This window comes from Heteronotia binoei, chromosome 3, assembly GCF_032191835.1.
Source record: "Heteronotia binoei isolate CCM8104 ecotype False Entrance Well chromosome 3, APGP_CSIRO_Hbin_v1, whole genome shotgun sequence".
Lineage (NCBI taxonomy): Eukaryota > Metazoa > Chordata > Lepidosauria > Squamata > Gekkonidae > Heteronotia > Heteronotia binoei.
This window is the reverse complement of record NC_083225.1, coordinates 102,778,895-102,801,042: the sequence shown is the minus strand read 5'-3', so window position 1 is coordinate 102,801,042 and position 22,148 is coordinate 102,778,895. Positions and strand designations below refer to the sequence as shown.

The 22,148-nt window shown below is 42.0% G+C and overlaps 1 protein-coding gene across 2 annotated transcripts in view; it reads left to right on the top strand.

The window, feature by feature from the left end:
- The window catches only part of EVA1C (eva-1 homolog C), a 118,149-nt gene extending 102,207 nt beyond the window's left edge, over nucleotides 1–15,942 (top strand). For both annotated transcript variants that reach the window (XM_060234323.1, XM_060234324.1), the window contains exons 5-8: nucleotides 7,837–7,980; nucleotides 12,686–12,757; nucleotides 13,919–14,008; nucleotides 15,411–15,942. In XM_060234323.1, the coding sequence (XP_060090306.1) occupies nucleotides 7,837–7,980; nucleotides 12,686–12,757; nucleotides 13,919–14,008; nucleotides 15,411–15,826 (722 nt within the window). In that variant the 3' untranslated portion in view covers nucleotides 15,827–15,942. The remainder of the gene's footprint in view (nucleotides 1–7,836; nucleotides 7,981–12,685; nucleotides 12,758–13,918; nucleotides 14,009–15,410) is intronic.
- The last annotated feature ends 6,206 nt before the right edge of the window (nucleotides 15,943–22,148 follow it).

Below are 22,148 nucleotides of genomic sequence, written 5' to 3'. Positions count from 1 at the left end.
GGTAACCTGCATGCTCTCCACTCAAAAAGATGACAAGCAAGGCTGTCATAGGAAATTGAACACGCTTTTACTTCAAGATGAGTTGGTCTGTGAAAAAATTACAGCTTTAATACAGGAATACTTTAAATTTAATACAACAAAAGATGTTTCACAGGAAACATTATGGGATGCCTTCAAAGCGGTAATAAGAGGGCATCAGATAGCCATCGCCTCCACCTATAAAAAAGAGAGACAAATATTCAAAACAGAACTAATTAATAACATTAGCTCCTTAGAACTTCAGTATGTTAAGAATGGAGGCAAAAAACTACTAAGAAATTTAGAACAGAAGCGTAAGAAATTAGTCTTATTGGAAACATCCCAAATCCAAAAGACTCTAATGATACTCAAACATAAACACTTTACTAAGATCCCAAGATCAATTAGGCTGCTCAAGCGTAGGGTCATACAAAAAAAGATATCTCCTCTTATTCATAATACGCATGACTCACAAGGGCAACTTGTTACTAAATCAAAGGACATTACCCAAATATTTTATAATTACTGCCAACAGCTTACAAATCTGAGCAACCTGATCGTGCTAAAATCAAGGAGTATCTTAACTCTATAAATTATAATGTCAAAATAACACCAGACCATTTTTTATTTCTGGAACAGGATACAACACCAGACGTTTTAATGAAAATCAGAAGTTTTAATGAAAATCAAAAATAACAAGACCCTGGGTAGGGATGGTATACCTATAGAGTTCTATAAGAAATTTAAATCTGTGTTAGTTGACCCGTTAGTACAAACATGCAACTCTATTGTGGTAAAAGGATGTATACCAAAACCTGGACTGAAGCTAGAATTACGGTTATACCCAAGCCCGGGAAAGATAAACAATACCCTGCATCCTATAGGCCAATATCTGTACTTAATAATGATTTCAAAAAATTTTCAGCTATAATGGCTAACTGACTAAATAAATCATTGCTAACTACATACATATAGATCAATCAGGCTTTATCCCAACTAGAACTATTAATATCGGCAAAACATTGAACTTAATTTATTTTGGTAAACAAAAAACATTCGACAGTTCTTTTGGCCATTGATGCGGAAAAGGCATTCGATAAAGTGGAGGTCCCATATTTGCTTACATTATTACAACATATGGGCTTTGGTCCAAAGTTTTTAACACCTATTGAATCCTTATATTCTGATCCAAAAGCACAAATTTATGCTAATAACTACAGGTCTGCAGATCTACACCTTCACAGAGGCACTAGACAGGGTTGCCCTCTCTCTCCCATTTTATTTGCCCTTTCAATAGAACCCCTGGCATTTGCCATAAGAAATGATAAGTCGATTACTGGTATTCAAATAGGACAAGAGGAATATAAATTAAGCCTTTTTGCGGATGACACAGTCTTCTGTTTAACCAATTCCTTCAGTCAATCACATCTTTACTGCACCAAATTAAAGAATTTAGCATAACTTCTGGATTTACTATTAACTACTCAATGTCGGAGTTATACCCTATCTATCTTTCGGCAGCATCCAGAATTGAATTAATAAAGGCCTTTTCTTTTAAATGGGTACAGAAGTCTTTTCGGCATTTGGGAATCCACATAGCTTTAAATTTACAGGATCTTTACACCTCGAATTATAAGCTTCTTGATGACTCTATAAAGCTAAATCTGGAACAATGGAGTAAACTTAATTTAACCTTACTAGAAAAAATAGATATGCTCAAGACCATTGTACTTCCACGATACCTATTTTTATTTTATAACCTACCATGCTATTTATTGCCTAAAGCAGGGGTCCCCAACCCCCGGTCCGTGGACCAGTACCAGTCTGTGGCTTGTTAGCAAACAGGCCGTGAGTTGTATAATTATTTCATTATATATTACAATGTAGTAATAATAATATGATAACGACATTGGATTTATATCCTGCCCTCCACCCTGAATCTCAGAGTGGCTCACAATTTCCTTTACTTTCCTCTCCCACAGCAGACAACCTGTGAGGTCGGGGGCCCTGAGAGAGTTCTCCCAGAAACTGCCCTTTCAAGGACAGCTCTGCGAGAACTATGACTGACCCAAGGTCATTGCAGCTGCAAGTGGAGGAGTGGGGAATCAAACCCGGTTCTCCCAGATCAGAGTCTGCACACTTAACCACCACACCAAAATAATAGAAATAAAGTGCACAATTGTATCTTCCTGAAACCATTGCGCCCCTCCCACCGCCCGGGTCCGTGGAAAAATGGTCTTCTACAAAACCCGTCCCTGGTGCCAAAAAGATTGGGGACCGCTGGCCTAAAGAATTTAAGACTAGACAAAATTTATTTTCTAAATTTTGTGGTCTCAGAAAAAGCCTCGATTTCAATTTAAATGAATGACTCGACCAACAAGACAAGGTGGACTGAGCTTACCAAATTTGGAGACATACTACTTGGTGGCCAATCTAAAAAATGTACTATGGTATGCTTCACATGACAGTGACAAAGCATGGGTTAATATTGAGGCCTCTTATTTAGAAGGAGTTCATTTGAGCCAAACTATTTGGAATTTACGCAATAATAGACACTTCACCTCCAATAACAATCCTTACCTATCTTTAACACTAAAGATTTGGGATAAATATAAGAAAGTATTAATCCCATCTATTTCACCTCTGACAAGCTTCTTGGGTCGGGCCTGGTTTAATCCAGGGCGTGGTACCAATGACTTTAAAATCTGGAGGGGAGCTAGACTATATAAACTACAAGACCTTATTAAAAACAAAAAAATGTTGACTAAGACACAATTAGAAAAGCAATATAATATTGCTATTCCGTAGTCCCAATACCAACAAATTCGCTATGTCCTGCATAATCCCAAGATCGTTGACATAGGCCATAAACACCTTTTGAGATATTTAAAAAAAATCCAAGCAAGCCAGAACGTTAACTTCTATTATTTATAACCTTCTCCATTATAAAAGCTGGATGGAAACCAGCAAAAAGCCTGGGAAAAGGAGTCAGCAAAAAGCCTGGGAAAAGGATTGTAGTATTACACTCCTTACACCAAAAAAAGGATTTTTTACTTGGAGTCAGCAAAAAGCCTGGGAAAAGGATTGTAGTATTACACTTACTTTAGAGCAATGGCAAACTGAGAGAGGGACTGTGGCTCAGTGGTAGAGCATCTGCTTGGTAAGCAGAGGGTCCCAGGTTTAATCTCTGGCATCTCCAAAAAAAGGGTCCAGGCAAATAGGTGTGAAAAACCTCAGCTTGAGACCCTGGAGAGCTGCTGCCAGTCTGAGTAGACAATACTGACTTTGATGGACTGAGGGTCTGATTCAGTATAAGGCAGCTTCATACGTCCATATATGGTCTTCCCCTCTTTATACTACATACTCTCTAAATTTAAAGCTACAAAACTACAAACTCTTCTCTAGGTGGTATCTAACACCCAAAAAGCTTTTTTAAATCTCACTTAAAAGCAGGAGGGATCCTTTTTACACTGTTGCTGGCTGTGCCAGGGAATTAATAACTTTTGGAAAGCATTTACTCAGACTGTAAACAGCTTTGTAGAGGGTGATATCCCTTTTACTTCAGAATCAATCCTCTTGAACTATTGGCCTAATCTAAAACTGTCTTCAACAAAAAAAAAAAAAAAAAAGAATTAGCAACACTATTATTTATGGTGGCTAAACTCTTAATAGCTCGTCAATGGAAGCAAGCTGTGTCTCCTACAAAGCAACAATGGATGACAAAGGTTTGGGAAGTAGCTGCTTTAGATAAGTTAGCCATACATATTTATGTAAATTATTTACTGCATAAAGAAAACAATTTTATTGAAAAGTGGTTCCCTTTTTAAAACTATGTAAACTCAGATGAGCAGTTCAAACGGTGTGTTCCAAAGAAATTCATAAACTTTTCCTATTATTGATTATGCTAATTGTAGTATTGGATAACTCAGTTGACATCGTAAGTGTAAAATTAAGACATGACTACATGTTGTAAGAGTACTTTTATTGTTATTGCTTTGTTAATATAATTATTTAATGTTTGTTGATGTTATTTAATAAGAAAAAATAATAAAAATTTAAGTATTAAAAAAAAGCTGCTTCACAGTGAATCAGACCAAGATCAGTATTGTCATCTGTGCAGGGAGTAATACAGAAAAATCTTTCACATCACCTACTTTTCAGTAAAACTGAGCATAACTTCTTCTAAGGCTCAAATCATTTGTACATTATTCATCATCTGAAATCTTCTTATAACCAGGGCCAGCGCATGGGAGTAGGCCAAGTAGACGGTGGCCTGAGGTGTCACCTCTCCTCATGCGCCGCCCATGCCCACTGCGTTCATGACCTCGCCGAGGCTACCGGAGCCTCGACAATGTCAGGGGCATGGCAGTGAGCACTGGGATGTAACGCCAGCCTCAGCCACAGAGACCCCTCAAGAATGGGTGGGGGGCGGCCGGCAGCCCCCTCCCAGGCTGCTGGCAACCAAGCAGGGCAGGGGCTGAGCCCCTCGGGGGGATGGCTCAGCCAGCCAGGCAGGAGAGCCCCCTCCCACCCAGCCCCTCTGGGCCCAGCTGGGCAGCCAACTGCCCCGCGCTTCCTTCCCTCACCTGCCCCCCCAACAGGCAGGCTGCTCACCAGCTCAGGCCCTCCCTCCCCCTCCCTCAGACATCCATCGCCCACTCCCTGTTCACATGCTGGCAGTGGAGGGGGCGCCTACCTCATTTGCCGCTGCCACGAACCCTCCCCCCCCCCCCCGGCATCCTGCAGCAGGCTCGGCAGATTCCATTTCCCAGCGGGCTGCACGTGGCTGGGCCAGGCTGCTTATATTGCCAGGGAGGCCAAGGGGCCAAAGGAGCCCTCCTGAGGGATAGGGGGCACCCTCCTCCCTGGCTGCCTTCTCACCCCCCCCATCCCTCCCAAAGACCTCCAGCTCCCTTTGAGAGGACCGGGCACAGGGTTTTGCGCTCCGATGATGTCACTTCCGGTGACAGCATTGGGCTGCACGCACAAACAGAAGCCTTGATGGGGAAGCAGGGGGCAGGGGACCGAGGGCAGCCTGGGGCGCTAGAAACTGTAGTGCTCAGCCTGCTTATAACATGTTATGCTTTTGTGGGAAGGATTTTCTGAAATTATCTTCTGTATACTGAAAAGAGACTATGCTCAGACTTTCTTGTAGGAAGGTTATCTTAAAAGTTATGCATATATTATGCATGTTCAAATTACAATGCAGGCATTATCACATGATTTAAAATAGTAGGTATCTAGATACAGCTATACTGATGCTCCTTTCTTACTTTTTCTGTAAATTCATACTAAGATTCTTCTCCATCTTTGGTGCTCCATCTAGAAAAGAAGTTCTCATTTTGCTTGAATTTGTATGTATCCTTGTTTACATTAGTATGGAAACTGTTCCAAGTTAGTGCCGGAACACTTGGAACTACCATTTGGTGCTTCCACATTAGGAAGCTTTTGCAGGCTATCTTGCAGTGGCAAGCCATCAGTTTTGTCCATTTGGCTCAATATTTATGGCTAGAGCATTCCCTTTGTACTCACATAAGAATGAAAAAAGCATTCTGAGTTTACAGAGCGACTGTGAAGAAACTTAGGAATGGGGAACCAGAATTAGATAATTTATAAATGGAGAATAGTATACAGACAGAACAGGGATGGCACAGTTAGTCCAGCTGTTTATAGGAATTACATTTAGTTTGTAGTAAAATGTTTGTCAGCATTTGGAGTGAGGGAGGAAGGTGAATGAGAAACATAATTTTATTTGAAAGCTATTCAAAATATTATATTCCAAGGATAAAAATGTTCTTCATATTTTAACTAAGGAATGTTAAAGTCCTAGTTTTTTAATGTGGTATTCTATAAATACCTCTGCTCAAATGTCAGAGAATAATGATAATTATCATGTGGCAGTGTGTGTAGTATAGCCAGAAGAACCTAAGAATGTCTGGCAGCCTGAAGTTCTAGCTCTTTTAGCATTAAGCACCACTAGGTGATGAGTTATATTTGTTTTTAAGTAAAGATATGTTTCAGAGATGGTTTGCCATTGCCTGCATCCCGCCCCTGGTATTATTTGGAGGTCACTCATTCAAATACTAGCTAGGGCCGACCCTGTTCAGCTTTCAAGATCTGATGAGATTGGGTTAGCCAGGTCAGGACAGTGTTAGAGAAGAAGTATGGAAATGTACTGGACCAGCAAAAATAATACAGAAGTGATTATTAATTTTCTGTCCTGCCTAGCAGAGTTACTGAGAGATCCTTCTTTTCCAGTGCATCCTTCAACAACTTTAGTGCTCACTGCCTGGTTGACAAGGACAGATGAAGAATACATCTGCCTCATGGTTTGAAAGGAGAGAGGCTAAGAGCTGAAAAGACTTGCCAGCCTCATTAAGCTTTATGGCTGCAGCCACTCTGAATAAATTTGCATGTCAAAACAAAACGAATTAGTTTCTAAAAGGCTTCAGGAACAGCACTGATCTGTTAAATAGCCCCAGTTAGAGCTGATATTTTACAGCTGTTTTTTAAAAAAACCACATTTCTGACCTGGCTTTCTCAGTTCCAGCTGGATATTGGCCGCTCCATAAAAACCACCAGCAATACTTGGCACCCAAGTGGTTGGTAACCAGTAGTCACAAGACAGCAGCAATGGATTAAAGGGGCTTAGAGAAGGAATGTTATTCTCATGTCAGAGGTGGTCAGAGGAGTCAATATGTTTCTGTCTTTATCCTGTCTTTGAAGAGCTAACATCTCTCTCACATTTTGCAAACAATTTTACTCAGAAAATCATTATGTTAATGTAGCAAAATTACACAGGATCTTAAAGGGAAAAAATTAGCATGAGCTTTTGCAAGTGAGACTTCACTTCCTCAGATGCATAGAAGTGTGCATTAGGTCTGGTTCAATAACCAGTGGGGGAGGGGTATTACAAGGAGACAAGATCTAAGCCAGGGGTAACAAACATATGGCCCACAGGCCAGAATCGCCCCCCTGAGGTCTTTAATCTGGCCTGTGGGGATAGTGCCCCCCCAGATCTCCCTCTCCCAGTTAAAAGATTTACTGACAACTACTATAAGATCTGCAGCTCCCTGTGACTGTCTTTTTCCTCTTGGCTGTAATTAGATACTTCCTATTGTCCCATGCAAATCCCACCCCCTCTTTACTCGGATCCAGCTCCCCTTCCCCTTGCTACTGGGGGTCAGGGCCGGCTCTTCCACTAGGCAAACTAGGTGGTTGCGTAGGCCGCCAGCCCTGGAGGTGCACCCAATTAGGCACCTCCACCTTTTTGTAAGTAAAAAGTGGGGGAGAGGTAGTTGTGAATTTCTTGCATTTCTTCAGGGAGTTGGACTAGATGACCCTGGAGGTTCTTTCCAACTCCATGATTCCATAATATATTTAAGTGTGTTTGTCTGTGTCTTTTATAAAGCTTCTATCTCTGCTACGTGACATTACATTTTATGACACACATGACCCGGCTCGACAAGGTCTAATTTATGTCAGATCCGGCCCTCAGAACAAATGAATTTGACACCCCTGAATTCTAAGCAAAAGACCAATTCATAGATGTATGAGTATGTATGAGTTACTCTGCAACCACCAGATAAAATAAACCCCAGATCTAATGAGAAAGTGCGGAACAAATCTAAGTATTCAGTGCTGCATCTTAGTTACTAGGACATTATTCAACATTGTACCTTCTCATGCCAACATAGGCCTTCATCAGAAAGTATTACCGAAATGAGCAGGCCTATATCTGTATGTGCACACATCCATATAGTAGACCTTTTGCTTGAATATTTTATATAAACAGTGTTTAATTTATTTTTCTTTCAGATTGCTTTTCTTATACAGCTTTAGAGGTATTATCAAAGAAGTGTTATGGGAAACAGAGGTGTAAAATTATTGCTAACAGTCATAATTTTGGAAAACCATGCCTGCCTGGTGTGAAGAAATATCTCAATGTCAGCTATGCATGTGGTAAGGAGAAAAAATGTTGTGTTTTATTGCCAAATTATGATATGAATTTATTTCAAAACCTGTGTAGGTTTTATCTGTGATATTTACTAGTTAAACACATCAGTTGAGTTCAATCAGAACATACAGATTTACCACACTTCATTTTCCATCAATAAAAACCTCACTTGAGGAAACCAAACATAGTTTCTGTGGGGAGGGATCTTACTACTAAAACAGTGCTTTTAGGCCTGACATTAGGGCGTCAGATCTGACGGTCATTCCCACTATCATCACCATGGGTCTCAGAAAGGTGACCACTGCATGAGAAGGATCCACCCTATTGGATTGTCTTTCATATTACAGTAGCAACATGAAATGAAGCAGGTGTTTCCCATGCCCCCCGTCTTAATTAATGAACTTCCTCCACTTAAGTTGGAAGAAAGTTCCTTAAAACTTATCAAACACCCCCCCCCCCCGCCATATGACTAGTTCATGCTTAAAATCACTGTGGTCATCTTTGGTTTACAGGAATTCCAAAGGAAGATGTAGGATTGTGATAAAGAAAGATTTAGAGCAGAGGTTAGACAATATTAAAATTTTGTTTTATGGATAGTTTTAAGCTAGAATCCATTATCCTCATAAGTTACAGCATGTTGGTTTTTTCAAACTGGAATTATGTTTATAATGCTATGCTACCTGTTAAAATGGAGATTAGGTGGACAGAAACACCTCTAAGAAAAAGATGTTCTCAGTTAAACCCATGCTTTAGGAGAAACAGCGCGATTTAATAGACACTACATTTATTGGCCTTGTGACAGTGAACTCTCACCAGTATTCTCCAATTCTGACATGTTTATTGCCTTCGCAGTAATTGGGTAATCAATAGGAAGGGTCCTTGGGTTTTGAAGGCTGATTATTAGAAAGCAGTTTATCCAGACCAAACTTGTTAGTCTTGCAATTTGTTAATTTCAGTATTTTGCCATTGGATTCTAGCTTCGTATTACTTTGCATGCTTAACCACTGCTCACCAGCTGTGTGTAGCACTGTTCACTGTGCCCCATTTAATTATCTGACAAAGTGTGCACGCACATGAAAGTTTACATTCTGAACAAAACTTGGTTGGTCTTAAAGGTGCTACTGGACTCCAACTTTGTTCTTTTTTCCAGTTTGGTGAAAAAGGTGACATGTCTAAGGGAAGAGAACACAGTGGGTTAGAGAAGGGCTGTGATTCAATGAAAGAGCATCTGCTTAGTATGCAGAAGATCCCAGGTTCAGTCCCTGGTACCTCCAGTTAAAAGCATCAGGTAATAGGGATATGGAAGACTGATCAAGGACTCTAGAGAGCTGTTTCAGTCTGAGTAGACAGTACTGATTTCAGTGGACCAAAGGTCTGATTTAGTGTAAGGCAGCTTCATGTGTACCATTTATTCTACAGTGTACTGATTTTGTAATTGTAAATATAAGATACATTATCAATAATTCTCCCTCCCTCTCTCACTCACTCTCTCTTGCACACACATCTGATTAGTTTCAAAGATGTGAATCATATAGCCCCAAGTATTTGTAAAAGATACAATTATTTCACACGCTAATGGCTGTGAGAAAGGTGGTGGTTTTTTTATATCCACAATCACATACAGAAATGGTTTCCATGGGATGCATACAATAATTGCTTAAGCCAACTACAAAAGCATAAATGCATCCAAGGCTTTTTTTGTAGCATATTAGACCACATACCCCTGATGTAGCCAATTCTCCAAGAGCTTATAGGGCTCTTAGTACAGGGCCTGCTATAAGCTCCAGGAGGATTGGCTGCATCAAGGGGTATGTAGCCTAATATGCAAAGATGTTCCTGCTACAAAAAAAAGTCCTGAATGCATCATATAGGTTTATTTTGCTCAGGCACTGGCTCATTTATTCTCAAGTGCTAGAAAACTGGGTAACCAATATGAAGGGTCCTTGGGTTTTGAAGGCTGATTATTAAAAAGCATAGTTTATTTGCATTTTAAAAGAGGCAGCTAGATTTAGGATAAGGAGAGCTATCTTTAAAATTTGTATGCCTTGGTAGGAGGCTCAGGGCAAGGGGGCTTGGCTTGGTGACTCTCTTGTCATGTAGAAACTTCCAGGTTTAATCGCCCGCATCTCAAGTTAAAAAAAAAAAAAAAAGACCAAGCAATAGGTAACGTGAAAGATCTCCACCTGAGATCCTGGAGAGCTTCTGCCAGTCTGAGTAGACAGCACTGAATTTGATGGACCGATAGTCTGATTTGGGATAAGGCAACTTCTTGAAGCCTTCATCAAAACTGGCTTCAGTCTTGTTAGCCACCAAACAGGGCTGTTCATGGAATTCGCTGTAGATCAGCTTTGGGAAAGAAGAAAGAGGCAGTAATAAAGAAAGAGGCTTGCAGCTTGCTCCTTGCCTGTTTGGCTGGAAGCACCTTCCAGTGTGTTCAACAAGGCTTTCATCTGAGTAAGTGTGAGAGTGAAGTTTTGATATCCTATACACATATTATCCTTAAAGCTACTTAAGAGCACTTACTCTGTTGACTACTCGAGAAAGGACAAGGAAATTGATTAGTTTTTCCATCTGATGTTTAATCAAACACATTCCACTTTTGCTATCAAATAGAGATTGGATGAAATGTTTTCTTTCTGACCTCCCATGATTTATAGCTTGAGCAATTCTATCATACAATCAGCAAACAGAACTTTTACTTGTTATCAATGAATCTGAGCTTACTGTTTTAGTAAGTCTAGACTGGTGATTCAAAAACCATGTGCTAGAGCCCAGCAGCTTCTATGAGAGGAACAGAAATGTGCCTTGAAAAATTTACTAGTCATGTTGAATGTATGACCCATGCAGAAGAAAAGGCTCCATTCAGCACTTCCTTCCTGGTGGAAGCAAGATAGTCCTTGGATTCCCAAATACAGCAGCTACTGCATGTTTAACTTTCCCATTGAAGTCAACTAGATTTGGAAGTGTTTAATTTGGGAAGGATTGTGCCCACAGTAGGGTTGCCAGATCAGGAACTATCTGGGAACTTTGGGGATGGAGCCAGGAGACTTTGAGGAGCAAGGTTGTGACAAGCACAATTGAACTCTGAAGGGAGTTCTGGCCATCAGGCTTCACTTTTAAATGCCTTCTCTTTATTGGAAATAATGGAGGATGGGGTCACTTTCTTTGGGGTCTCATAGTTTGACCCCCTGGTCCAATCTTTTTGAAACTTGGGGGGGGGTTTGAGAAGAGACACCAGATGCTATGCTGAAAATTTGGTGTCTCTACCTCAAAAAACAGCCCCTCCTGAGCCCTAAATACCCACAGATCAGTTCTCAATTATATCTAGGCTTGCCAATCCCCCAGTGGAGAATCTTCTGGTTTGGCAGGCTTTTTCCCACCCCCCAGTCAGCTGGCCAGTAGAGGGAAGCCTTGTCCCAACAACCTCCATGTGCCTTCAAACCTTGGAAGGCTTAAGAATGTCAAGTCTGCTGTATTTTGATCAATTTATTTTCTGACTCTGGTTTTGAACTAAAGGAGTCTGGGTAGCTCACACTGAACACCGAATGCTGCCAGCTAACTTTCCTCTCTCCCCCCCCCTCCTCGTAGTTATGCCTTTGTTGTGTAGCCTGCTTTGAAATGCTGATATGTGAACAAGATTGTGGAGCCTTCTCAGGCCGGGTGTCTGTGAGAGTGCGAAGCGCCAAGGCCTCGGCTTGGGAATGAGGGAGTAACATCCTAGTGCGAAAACATACTGCATAGAGTGCCCCGCCCATAGGAATCCTTTGATCTATACCTTAAATGCTTGGTTAATGTCTATGTACCTCAGTCCTTCAATCTCCATCATGGTCTTCAGTTCTGCCTTCAATAAACTAGCAACTTTGTTTTAACCAAAGACTCGTTATTGAATCCAGCCGACTTGACAAAGAAGACGCTGGGAACAGCTTGCTTTTTAGATGGTGTGTCTGTGCCTTTAAATCTTCAGCTAGGCTGAACGGGGGTGGTGAGCCTGCAAAACAATGTGGGAAAGAGGAAGGGAAGCAATCCAGTCCCTTTGTTTTTTGTTTGCAGAGTAAATTGGTGAGTATTTTTATTTATTTATTTTAAGAAATGGGAAAGTCTCCTGGCTCCACCCCCAAAGTCCCCAGATATTTTGTGAGTTAGACTTAATTATACCTATGGGGACTAGTCTCCATAGAGTATAATGAGTGCCCAGCAGACATTCAACAAACACCTCCCCCTGCTTTCTAATAACCCCGAAGCAGGGGGAGAGCCTCCAAACCAGGGCACCCCCTGCCCCCAATTGGGGATTGACAACTCTAGCCCACAGTGTTAATCTTTTGTTTTCCTTAGTTCTTATGGTTTTTGCATAGATGAGTGGATGCAAGGAATCATGACAGAGAGCAAGGTCATTGAATCCATTCATAGTAAATGAAGCAGTAGGTTGTTTGAAGACCAAATGTTCAGAATACTGTAGGAGAAGTACAAACTATCTATCTGCTGAAAATTAGCAAATTATGCAGGAATCTATTAAAATATGCATTTGAGCGTCATCATTGTGGCTTTCAAAATGGTTCTGGTGTTACTTTAAATGCTCAGCAAATTGTCCATCCCCAGAAAAAGGGGAGGAGCAGACCCTGTAAATCTATTTTTTCCTTACCCAGTGAATTTCAGTTGACATAAAATGCTTACAAAACTGCCATATGTAACATTTTGTATTTTTGTTTGCAGTTCCAAAATTCATATTTGCAGCAGTTGATCCGATGGTTACTAATGTAAATCTTTCTTGGAAGCCAAAAGAAGGTGAATATGGTCATTTTTGGGGGGTTGCTACCGACATTTGTTTTTCAGTAAGAACTTGCAATGGTTTAATGACATAGAAATAAGGCAAAAATGTAGAATACAACTGCCCAAGTAGAGTGAGTGCCATATACATTCAGAATTTTCTTCACTGTTGGTTTACAATATTAGAACATAAGAACATAAGAGAAGCCATGTTGGATCAGGCCAACGGCCCATCAAGTCCAACACTCTGTGTCACACAGTGGCAAAAAATGTTATATACACACATACACTGTGGCTAATAGCCACTGATGGACCTGTGCTCCATATTTTTATCTAAACCCCTCTTGAAGGTGGCTATACTTGTGGCTGCCACCACCTCCTGTGGCAGTGAATTCCACTAATTCCAATAATAAATTCCAGTAATAAATATTATTTATGTATTAGTTATTTAGAAAACTTTTAGCCAGTCCACTAAATAGGGAGTGACCAAGGTGCATTATTTTTTTTTAGAATCCACAAGAATTAATGAAACCTTTATAATTTAAAATTACCCAGCCCTCCCTCCCCACAAAACAAATTAGCAATAGCAAACATCAATTTAAACAGATGCCTTCAGTTAACTCCGATTTGTCATTATAGCTAAATGGCTTTAACACATTGAGATTTGTTTCGTTCCCAGGAACTGGGATTCTTATCCCTAATTGAATTTGCTAAGACCCGTGGATTTGAACACTGGAACAAACTGGAGTTAGCAGGAGACTTCTGTATTGCATCTCAGTGTGTTGTACAAAGGAGAAGGGAGAGAATATGCATGCCCAGCAGTTAGCCAGGTCTGTGTCCAATAAACATACACTAGTTTATTTGTGATGCCTGAACTTTGTGCCTAAGATAGTATAAAAAGACTTTTTATGCACATTCAGGTTTTTATTTAAATAATGGAAATTAACCTGTGCTAGTAGGGAAAGGAACATTGAGAACTGTGTGATGCACCAGCAATATCCTTAAGCTGTGGTGGACTTTTAAAATGTGTTTTCTTTTTAACCAAAGTAAACTATTAGACTTCGAATGACTGACAAATGTAGAGGTTTTGTATGAAAAACAAAATTGTAAATAAAATATAATTTTGTAAGCTGCTCATTTGCACTGTAGTCTAGTATATTTTTGATTTTCTTTTCACAGATATAAATGTTGACCCAAGAGAATCAAGATTCCCCCCCCAAAATGGAATTATAATTAGCAACAGTTTGGCTACACTTGCCTACATTAAAGGTAAAAGAGCTGTGTTTTGATTTCCTGCACTGCAACCAGTAATGTTATTAGTTCTGACCATTATATCATTCCTCTCAGAGCTGAACTGAGTAAAACTGAGCTGAACCCCTAGGAAGAATGAAGCTCATGCCTTGTTTTATAATATGGACTTTCATTTCTTGGATCTAATCAACAAGGCGTTGCTGCTTATGCAATATAGCTTCCATATTTTCTTTTTCTGACCACAGTCTGTCCTGGGAGAGCCTCAGAAACATCCTCTGATGCAGTGAGGGTCATTGTTGACTTGGCAGAAAGAGTGAAATGTACATGTTCACAAACTATGCCCTTGCAACATGACATGTTGAAAAGGGGCTCCTGGGCTCATCACCATAAAAACAGGTGTTTCTGTAACCTTATTTTACCATATAGCAATATATTTCAGTCTGATTTTAGCACATGCAAGAAGTTATGAGGGGAGAAGGTGGGCAGAAGTAATTTATAGTGACAGCTGGTTAATATTTACAGGGGGGGGGTTGTAGAAAATGCCCAGCAGGAGCTAATTTGCATATTAGGCCATACCATCTGGCCTGGGAGCACATGGCTGCCACATGGTGGACAGGCCAGCTGGAGCTGTGGCTAGCCCAGACAGAGCTCTGCTTCTGTGGGCTCCAAAAGAAAAAAAAGTCCTGAATATTTATAACATTTGGATTTTAAGGAACTTCTTTAAGATTATATATTTTATATTAGTGAGCCATTAGCAATTTCTAGGAATGAATTTGGCATTAATTGTCATTCAAAAAATTAGTATGGTGTTTAAAAAGGTACAGTTAACACCACAGAATAATTTTTTACATGGGCATATAGTAACAGTTTGAAATTTTGGGTTACCTCTTGTTTTCATATGACTGAAAGGAACAGTACTTAATTAATACAAAATACTGCTCAGACAAGGCTTTTAAAAAGCAAAAGTCCTTTAAACTGAGGTACCTAAATTAAATATCCAAAGTAACCCATTCCTCTTGTTTGTTCAGAGTTGTTACAGCCTATAAAAATAGGCTTTTTCCAGGAACAGGCGTCCAGCTTGCTGTGGCTTTCCATCTTGCAAGATCCCCCTTTTCTCTTAAAATGTCCAGCCTGTGGGTGAACAACCACTTGACAGCAGTGCCCAGGCCAAGAAAGAAGACTTTGAAGGGGCAACCATGGCCTGCAAGTCTGGACAGTGTGTTGTTTACCATCTGTCAGTGCCCTTGTAGCTCAGTGCTGCAGAACTGGCCAGAATAAGTGCCAAGCTAATCAGCCGGTAGACTTGGTGATTAAAAGACTATCATAACAAAGCTGGGTTTTTCATAACTGACATATTACCATTGCCCCTTGATTGCCTCTTCTTTCTAGCTCTAGTCTTGGATTTTGTTTTTAATTTCAGATCACCTTGAAAGAGCTGCTCTCTTGTTTGTATCTAGCGTTTGCATTGGCCTAGTGCTCACGCTTTGTGCTCTGGTGATATGTGTGTCATGCACTAATGACTTTGAAAAACCGCAGCAGATGAAGGAATGCTTGGTGCCTGAGAACATCAAGGCTGGTGACAATAATGAGGAGGAGGAAGAGGAAGAGGAGGGAGAGGAATCTTCCAGTTCAGACTTTCCTGATGGACTAACAGGGTTCTGCAGGACATCTTACTCAGCTGGTTGTTCTCTGGACTCAGCTGAACTTGCTGAAAGGATAGAGCGGCGAGAACAGATCATCCAGGAAATCTGGATGAATAGTGGTTTGGATTCCTTGCCAACTAGGAGCCTCAGTCCATTTTATATTAATGAACAGCAATGTGTTTATTTTGGATAGCACTTGCTAATTTTTAGAAGAATGTACCTTCTGTGAAGGAGCATTTACAACTCTATATAATAATTATTTGCAAAGAACACTATATTGTTAATTATAATAAAAGACTTTTAAATACAGGGTGGTATGGCATATTCTGAGTTCCAGTTCCTGAAGGTTGTCTTTTGTTTTTGCATCCTATTATTTGCATCATATTGAACTGCAGTAGCTATTTAGAAATGAAAGTCCATATTCCAAAACAATAGAATACACTGTGTGTTGAAGAATTTTAAAAGGTATTGACAATATATAAAACAGCAATAGAACTAAATAGGCAACTACAAATTTCTCTTCAAAATAATTTGTAGATAAATGCCACTTGACCTGAACCAAATGGATTCAAGGTTAAATCATAAATGTGTTCCAGCCTTTAAGCAGAATGTCTCCAACATTAGCTGCAATCTGCTGGGAACTAGAAGAACAAAAGGAGGAAAAATGTCATTTCCTCCTGGTGATACTTTGGAGCTGTCTGTACTTTTCTTATTCAGAAACTTTTTTTTCATGTGCTAGCAAGAAATATATTGAGGGTGGGGGAGGTAGCTTTTCATTTCCTATTGTTTTAAAGTAAAAATTGGAGCATGGGGGAAAAATTCATACCTAATACCCAATCAGTGATCTCATACCAAGCTGGAAAATCTTCAGTAAATCATCTCTTGTTATAACAGGAAACTAAGAAACTTGCCCCAAAGTCTTTCTTAAAGAAATGAAGAATGAATAAGAGAATTGGGAGGGACATCTTGTTTAGTATGGAGTTGGGACCCTAGGATGGGTTGTAAGCCTACTTAGAACTTCTATTTTTCGTGCTTTTTGGAAAAAACCTTCTGAAAGCAAACATACAACTTCTCCTGCATGTCTTTGTACACACAGTGAGTGGAGCAACAGGATGGTGAGGCAAGATCTCTTAGCACAGGTAGTTTCAGACACTCTTCCTTCCTGTGAAATCTCTCTTATCCCAAGTAAGGTTGGGTCACTGTTAGAATTGCAGTGCTCCATGTACACTTTCATCACAGAGTTCCTCCCCAGTTAGATCATAATTCAAGCTTCTCTTTTTCAATCATGTGACTCTGATGTCACTCAGTTCCCTGTCATGTTTTTACAGCTCATTGGGTTCCATGCTGTTGCTTGAGGGTCAAGGATGGATCTTAGATTTGATAAAAGTGTGCTGAAGATCCCCGCTTCAATCAGACCTTCCACTGGAAGGCCAGAGAGTGCATTCATGATATGCATCTTCTAATGGAAATACAAATCCAGACCATTACCACACTATAAACAGAAAGCAAAGCAAACATGTTTCAAAGGTAGCTGGAGAATCTCCATGGAAATAGACCTACTTCAGATACTAATACTGAGCCACTGCTATAATTCTTAAGATGGAAGATCAAGTACCACCCATCTCTATATATACAATGTAATATGTAACACTGATGCTGCTGACAGGTCCATAAGTATAGTGAGGGAAGAAAATAATGGATAAGCCTACAACGCTGCAACGCCACTGAGGCTGCAACGCCACTGAGGATGTTCTCCGCAGCTGAGAACTAAACGTCTGAAAGGAAAACTTTCTCCAGTAGAACACGGCTCTTGATCCCGAAAGATTCTACAAACCCTAATGATGTAACCAGCCGTGAAAACCTGAAATCTTTGATAATGGATAAGCCTGTTCGGGCTTCTCTGTGTAGTACCCACATTACATGGTGGAGAGGCATTCAGCCACCACATGAGTAGGGTAAGTAAAAGAAGTCTAAGCTTCAGTCTTCAAACATAATTTGAATCCAGTGTGAAAACCATGCAAGACAGGAATAGCACACAGAAACTATGCTAAGTTGTACTGCATATATGCTATTTATTTGTTAAATATAGATTGATGCCATCCTAATATGCTTTGCTAATAAAACACACAATGCAGTTTGTCAGCATAATACATTGGCAAGAATGTCACTCTTCCATTGTTGGAACAGGTTAATAATTAGTATTTGTCACACCCCTGCTGGCCCCCACCACGCCCCGCCGTGACTACTGATCACTTAGTGACCTGGTTTGGGCCGGGGCTCGGCTAGGCATCCCAGAAGTCTCAGAATGTGGGAGGACAGAGCTGGGTTACCTCACCCGTACTCGTGACCTCCTCGGATGTGCTGGGGCTCCACTCTCTCTCTGTCTTGGCAGCCCATTCCTCGCATCAGCCAGCTTCCTCCCCGACCTCTCAGCCTTGCTGCCTTTTATCCCTCCTCCGGTCTCCTCCCTGCTCCCCTGTTCCCACCCCCGGGTAGCTCCACCCCCGCTTATAAGCAGGGACGCTGAGGAAGGTCTTCCTGGGGCAGGGCCGTCCAGCGGCAGGCATGTGGACGGGGGTGTTGAGGGTGCTTCTGGGTGTGGTGGTGCTAGCCACTGTGGCTCAGGGCTCCTGACTTCCCAGCCCTCTCGGCCGGGCGGCATTCCTGCTCTCTCTCCCCCAGCCATGGTCACGGCTCGGCCACCTTGCCTGGGCCTGGGGACGGACCCATCGGTTCTCAGCTCCGGTCAGTGTCTCGAAGGGGTGGCCAGAAGGTCGGTTGGGGCCTCGGGGTGTGTGGGAGGGGCCCCCGACCGAGTCCCATCTCAGCCAGGACGGGACATATTACCATTGAGCACTATACTTCCAGCAGGTCTGCTTCTGCTTCTAAAGTTCTTGTTCCTAATTGAAATCTGTCATGGTTTCAGTAAAATGCATCTGCTAATCCTTGGCCCAGGAATTTTTCAGGGTTGATCTAGTCTCAGTATGAATATAATTTATTTACTTAACTAATAAATAAAGCCAATTTAATATTATATATGTAAGCATGTTACAGCATCCTTTTCCCAATGGAAGAAAAAGCTATGAGGGACTCCACCATACCTGTCTTAATATTAACCAACACACAAGAGTTGGTAGATGGGGTGAAAGTGGTGGGGACCTTAGAGGGGAGTGACGATGTCCTCCTAGAATTTGTTTTGCTGTGGGGACCAAGAAAGTATGTAGCCAGATATATATGTTAGATTTTAGTAGGGCAGACTATAATGAACTTAGAGGCACAATGAGAGCCAGTTTGGTGTAGTGGTTAAGTGTGCAGGCTCTTATCTGGGAGAACCGGGTTTGATTCCTCACTCCTCCACTTGCACCTGCTGGAATGGCCTTGGGTTAGCCTAACTATTGCAGGAGTTGTCCTTAAAAGGGCAGCAGAAGTGAAAGCCCTCTCAGCCCCACCCACCTCACAGGGTGTCTGTTGTGAGGGAAGAAGACATAGGAAATTGTGAGCTGCTCTGAGTCTCTGATTCAAGAGAGAAGAAATCTGATTCAGAAATCTGCAGTCGTCTTCTTCTCATGGGCAATGACTTTGGTTTTAGGAGTTTTAGAGCTCCTAAAACAAGAGCCTCTTGCAAGCTCAAGCCACAATTATTCTAATGTGGATGAACAGAGAACTCCATGATGAACTAAGGAAGAAAAAGGAAGTGTTTTAAGAAATGGAGGGAAGGCCATGATTCGTCTAAAGAAGAGTATCTGTGGGTTGTTAGATGTTGTACATCCAGGACCGGTGCATGGGAGTCGGCCCACTAGGCGGCCGCCTGGGGGACCACAGCCCTCTCCCACCACGTCCAGCCGCTGCTAACTTCCCAACCTTGCAGAGGCTTGCAAAGCCTCCACAACATTGGGAAGAAAGCGGGCACGCTCAGAGCCGCTGGTTTTGCAAGCCTCAGCAAGATCGAGGGGAGGGGGAGTAAGCGTGCTTAGAGGCAGCGACTCCGAGTGTGCCTGCTGTCTCCCGGCTTTTGCAAGCCTCGGCAAGGCCGGGGGGGTGGGGGTCCGGCTCTCTCCTGCTTCAAATTGGGAGAGAGCCAAGAATAGGGGGACCTGCCCGTGCAGCCTGATGACATCATCATGACATCGTTGGGCCACGCGCTCGAAAGTCTATTTAAAAAGGGGGGGGGAGACAGATTTCAGCCTGGGGCGCTGGAAACCTCCGCACCGAGCCTGTGTACATCAGCCATCAGAAAAGCCAAAGTTCAGAGTGAACGGAATTTGGCCAGGGAGGCTGACTACAAGAAAATATTCAGATCTGTGAGGCACAAGGTCAAAGAGGCAATAGACCCACTGTTGAGTGAAAATGGAAAAAGTCTTCCAGAATAGAGAGTAAACATAAAGACTCATTGTCTTTTATCTTACCTAGAGATGGCACTGGGCATGGCAAAGTGACCAGGTTGCTGGTTGACATGGACAACAAGGTTGTTGAGAGGCATGTGGCTGCATTAAATGAGCACAAATCCCCCAGGCCAGATGGTATGCAACCAAGAGTGCTCAAATAACTTTTTAGAGAGCTTGGAGAGCCTTTGTACATAATCTTCAGGGCTCTGTTCTGGTCCTGGTACTTTTCAATATTTTTGCAAATGATCTGGATGAGGGAGTGGAGGTACTACTTATTAAATTTGCAGATGATGCTAAATTGGGAGGAGTAGAGAACACACTAAAAGAGAATTCAATTTTAATTTAATTTTATTAGATTTATATCCTGCCCTCCCCTTAATGGTTCAGGACGGCCAACAACCAATAAAACAACATAAAAATATAAGACTTAAAACAATACTGTGTAATAAAATAGTTAGCAAAATTACAAAATCATAGAATCATAGAGTTGGAATGGACCTCTAGGGTCATCTAGTCCAACCCCCTGCACAATGCAGGAAACTCACAAACACCTCCCCCTAAATTCACAGGATCTTCATTGCTGTCAGATAACCATCTAGCCTCTGTTTAAAAACCTCCAAGGAAGGAGAGCCCACCACCTCCCAAGGAAGCCTGTTCCATGGAGGAATCGCTCTAACGGTCAGGAAGTTCTTCCTAATGTTGAGTCGAAAGCTCTTTTGATTTAATTTCAACCCATTGGTTCTGGTCCTACTTTCTGGGGCCACAGAAAACAATTCCACACCATCCTCTATATGACAGCCCTTCAAGTACTTGAAGATGGTGATCATATCACCTCTCAGCTGCCTCCTCTCCAGGCTAAACATCCCCAGCTCCTTCAACCTTTCCTCATAGGACTTGGTCTCCAGACCCCTCACCATCTTCATCGCTCTCCTCTGGACCTGTTCCAATGATCAACAACCCAGGATCTTTAATGGTTATTGCACTCATGATGCTAGTGCAGTGGTGTCAGCCAAGACTGTCAGTTCTGTGGCATGGCAGCTGTCTCCTATTATTAGTTAAATGCAAGATGAAAGAGTTCAGGCTTGTACACCCTGTGGAACTGTGGGAGGTTCAGTCTTGCACACCCTGAGGAACTGTTATCAGGAAGCACATTTCACCACATGGGAGCTGCCATGGAGAAAGCCCTGGTGGTAGTCAGCTGGGCTTCCTTCAGCCCAGGGATCATTAAAAGATTCTGAGATCCTGAATGCAGTGTTCTCTGGGGTACATGTGGGGAAAGGCAGTCTCGAAGGTAAGCAGGTCCCAGGCCATAGGGCTTTAAAGGCTAAAAACAGCACCTTGAAACGAATCTGGAATGCCACAGGCAGCCAATGCAGTGTTTTCAGCACATGCTGAATATGCTGCAGGTAGCTCTAGTAAAAACATGGCTGCTGCGTTCTGCACCAGCTGCAGCTTCCAGATTTGAGACAAGAGTAGCCCCATGTAGAGGGTGTTACAGTAGTCTATTCTCGAGGAGACCATAGCATGGATCACTGTCGCCAAGTTGTTGCATTCTAGGAAGAGAACCAACTGCCTTATCCACCTAAGATGCTAAAAGGTTGATCTGGCAATGGCCGCTACCTGGGCCTCCATTGGGCCTCCCAGGCTCTTAATCTTAGACAATGGCATCAAAGGCACCCCAGATGTTGGTAGGGGAGATCTCTCTTCCTAGACCGCCGCAACTAAGACACAGGACCTCCATCTTCATTGGATTAAATTTCAATTGACTCTACTGAGCCACTTCACCATGGCTTGCAGCACCAGGTCCAGATTTTCTAGTGTGCAGCTGGACTGGCCACCCATCAATAAATAGAGCTGGGTGTTATCCACATATTGATGACACCCTAGCCCAGGGACTGGGAATATACGGCTCAAAAGCCGCATGTGGCTCTTTCATAACTTACTTGCGGCTCTTTGGCTGGCTGATTAGAGCAAGGCTTCCACTGTTCTCTCAACAGCAGTGTCTCCGGCTCACGGTGGCAGCATGGGAGGGAGGGGGAAACTCTCACGAGGTTTGGGCGCAGAGCATCGTCAGAGCAGCCCATTTTGGGACTGGCTGACTGGAGCGAGGAGTTGTGCGCAGCGGCAAAA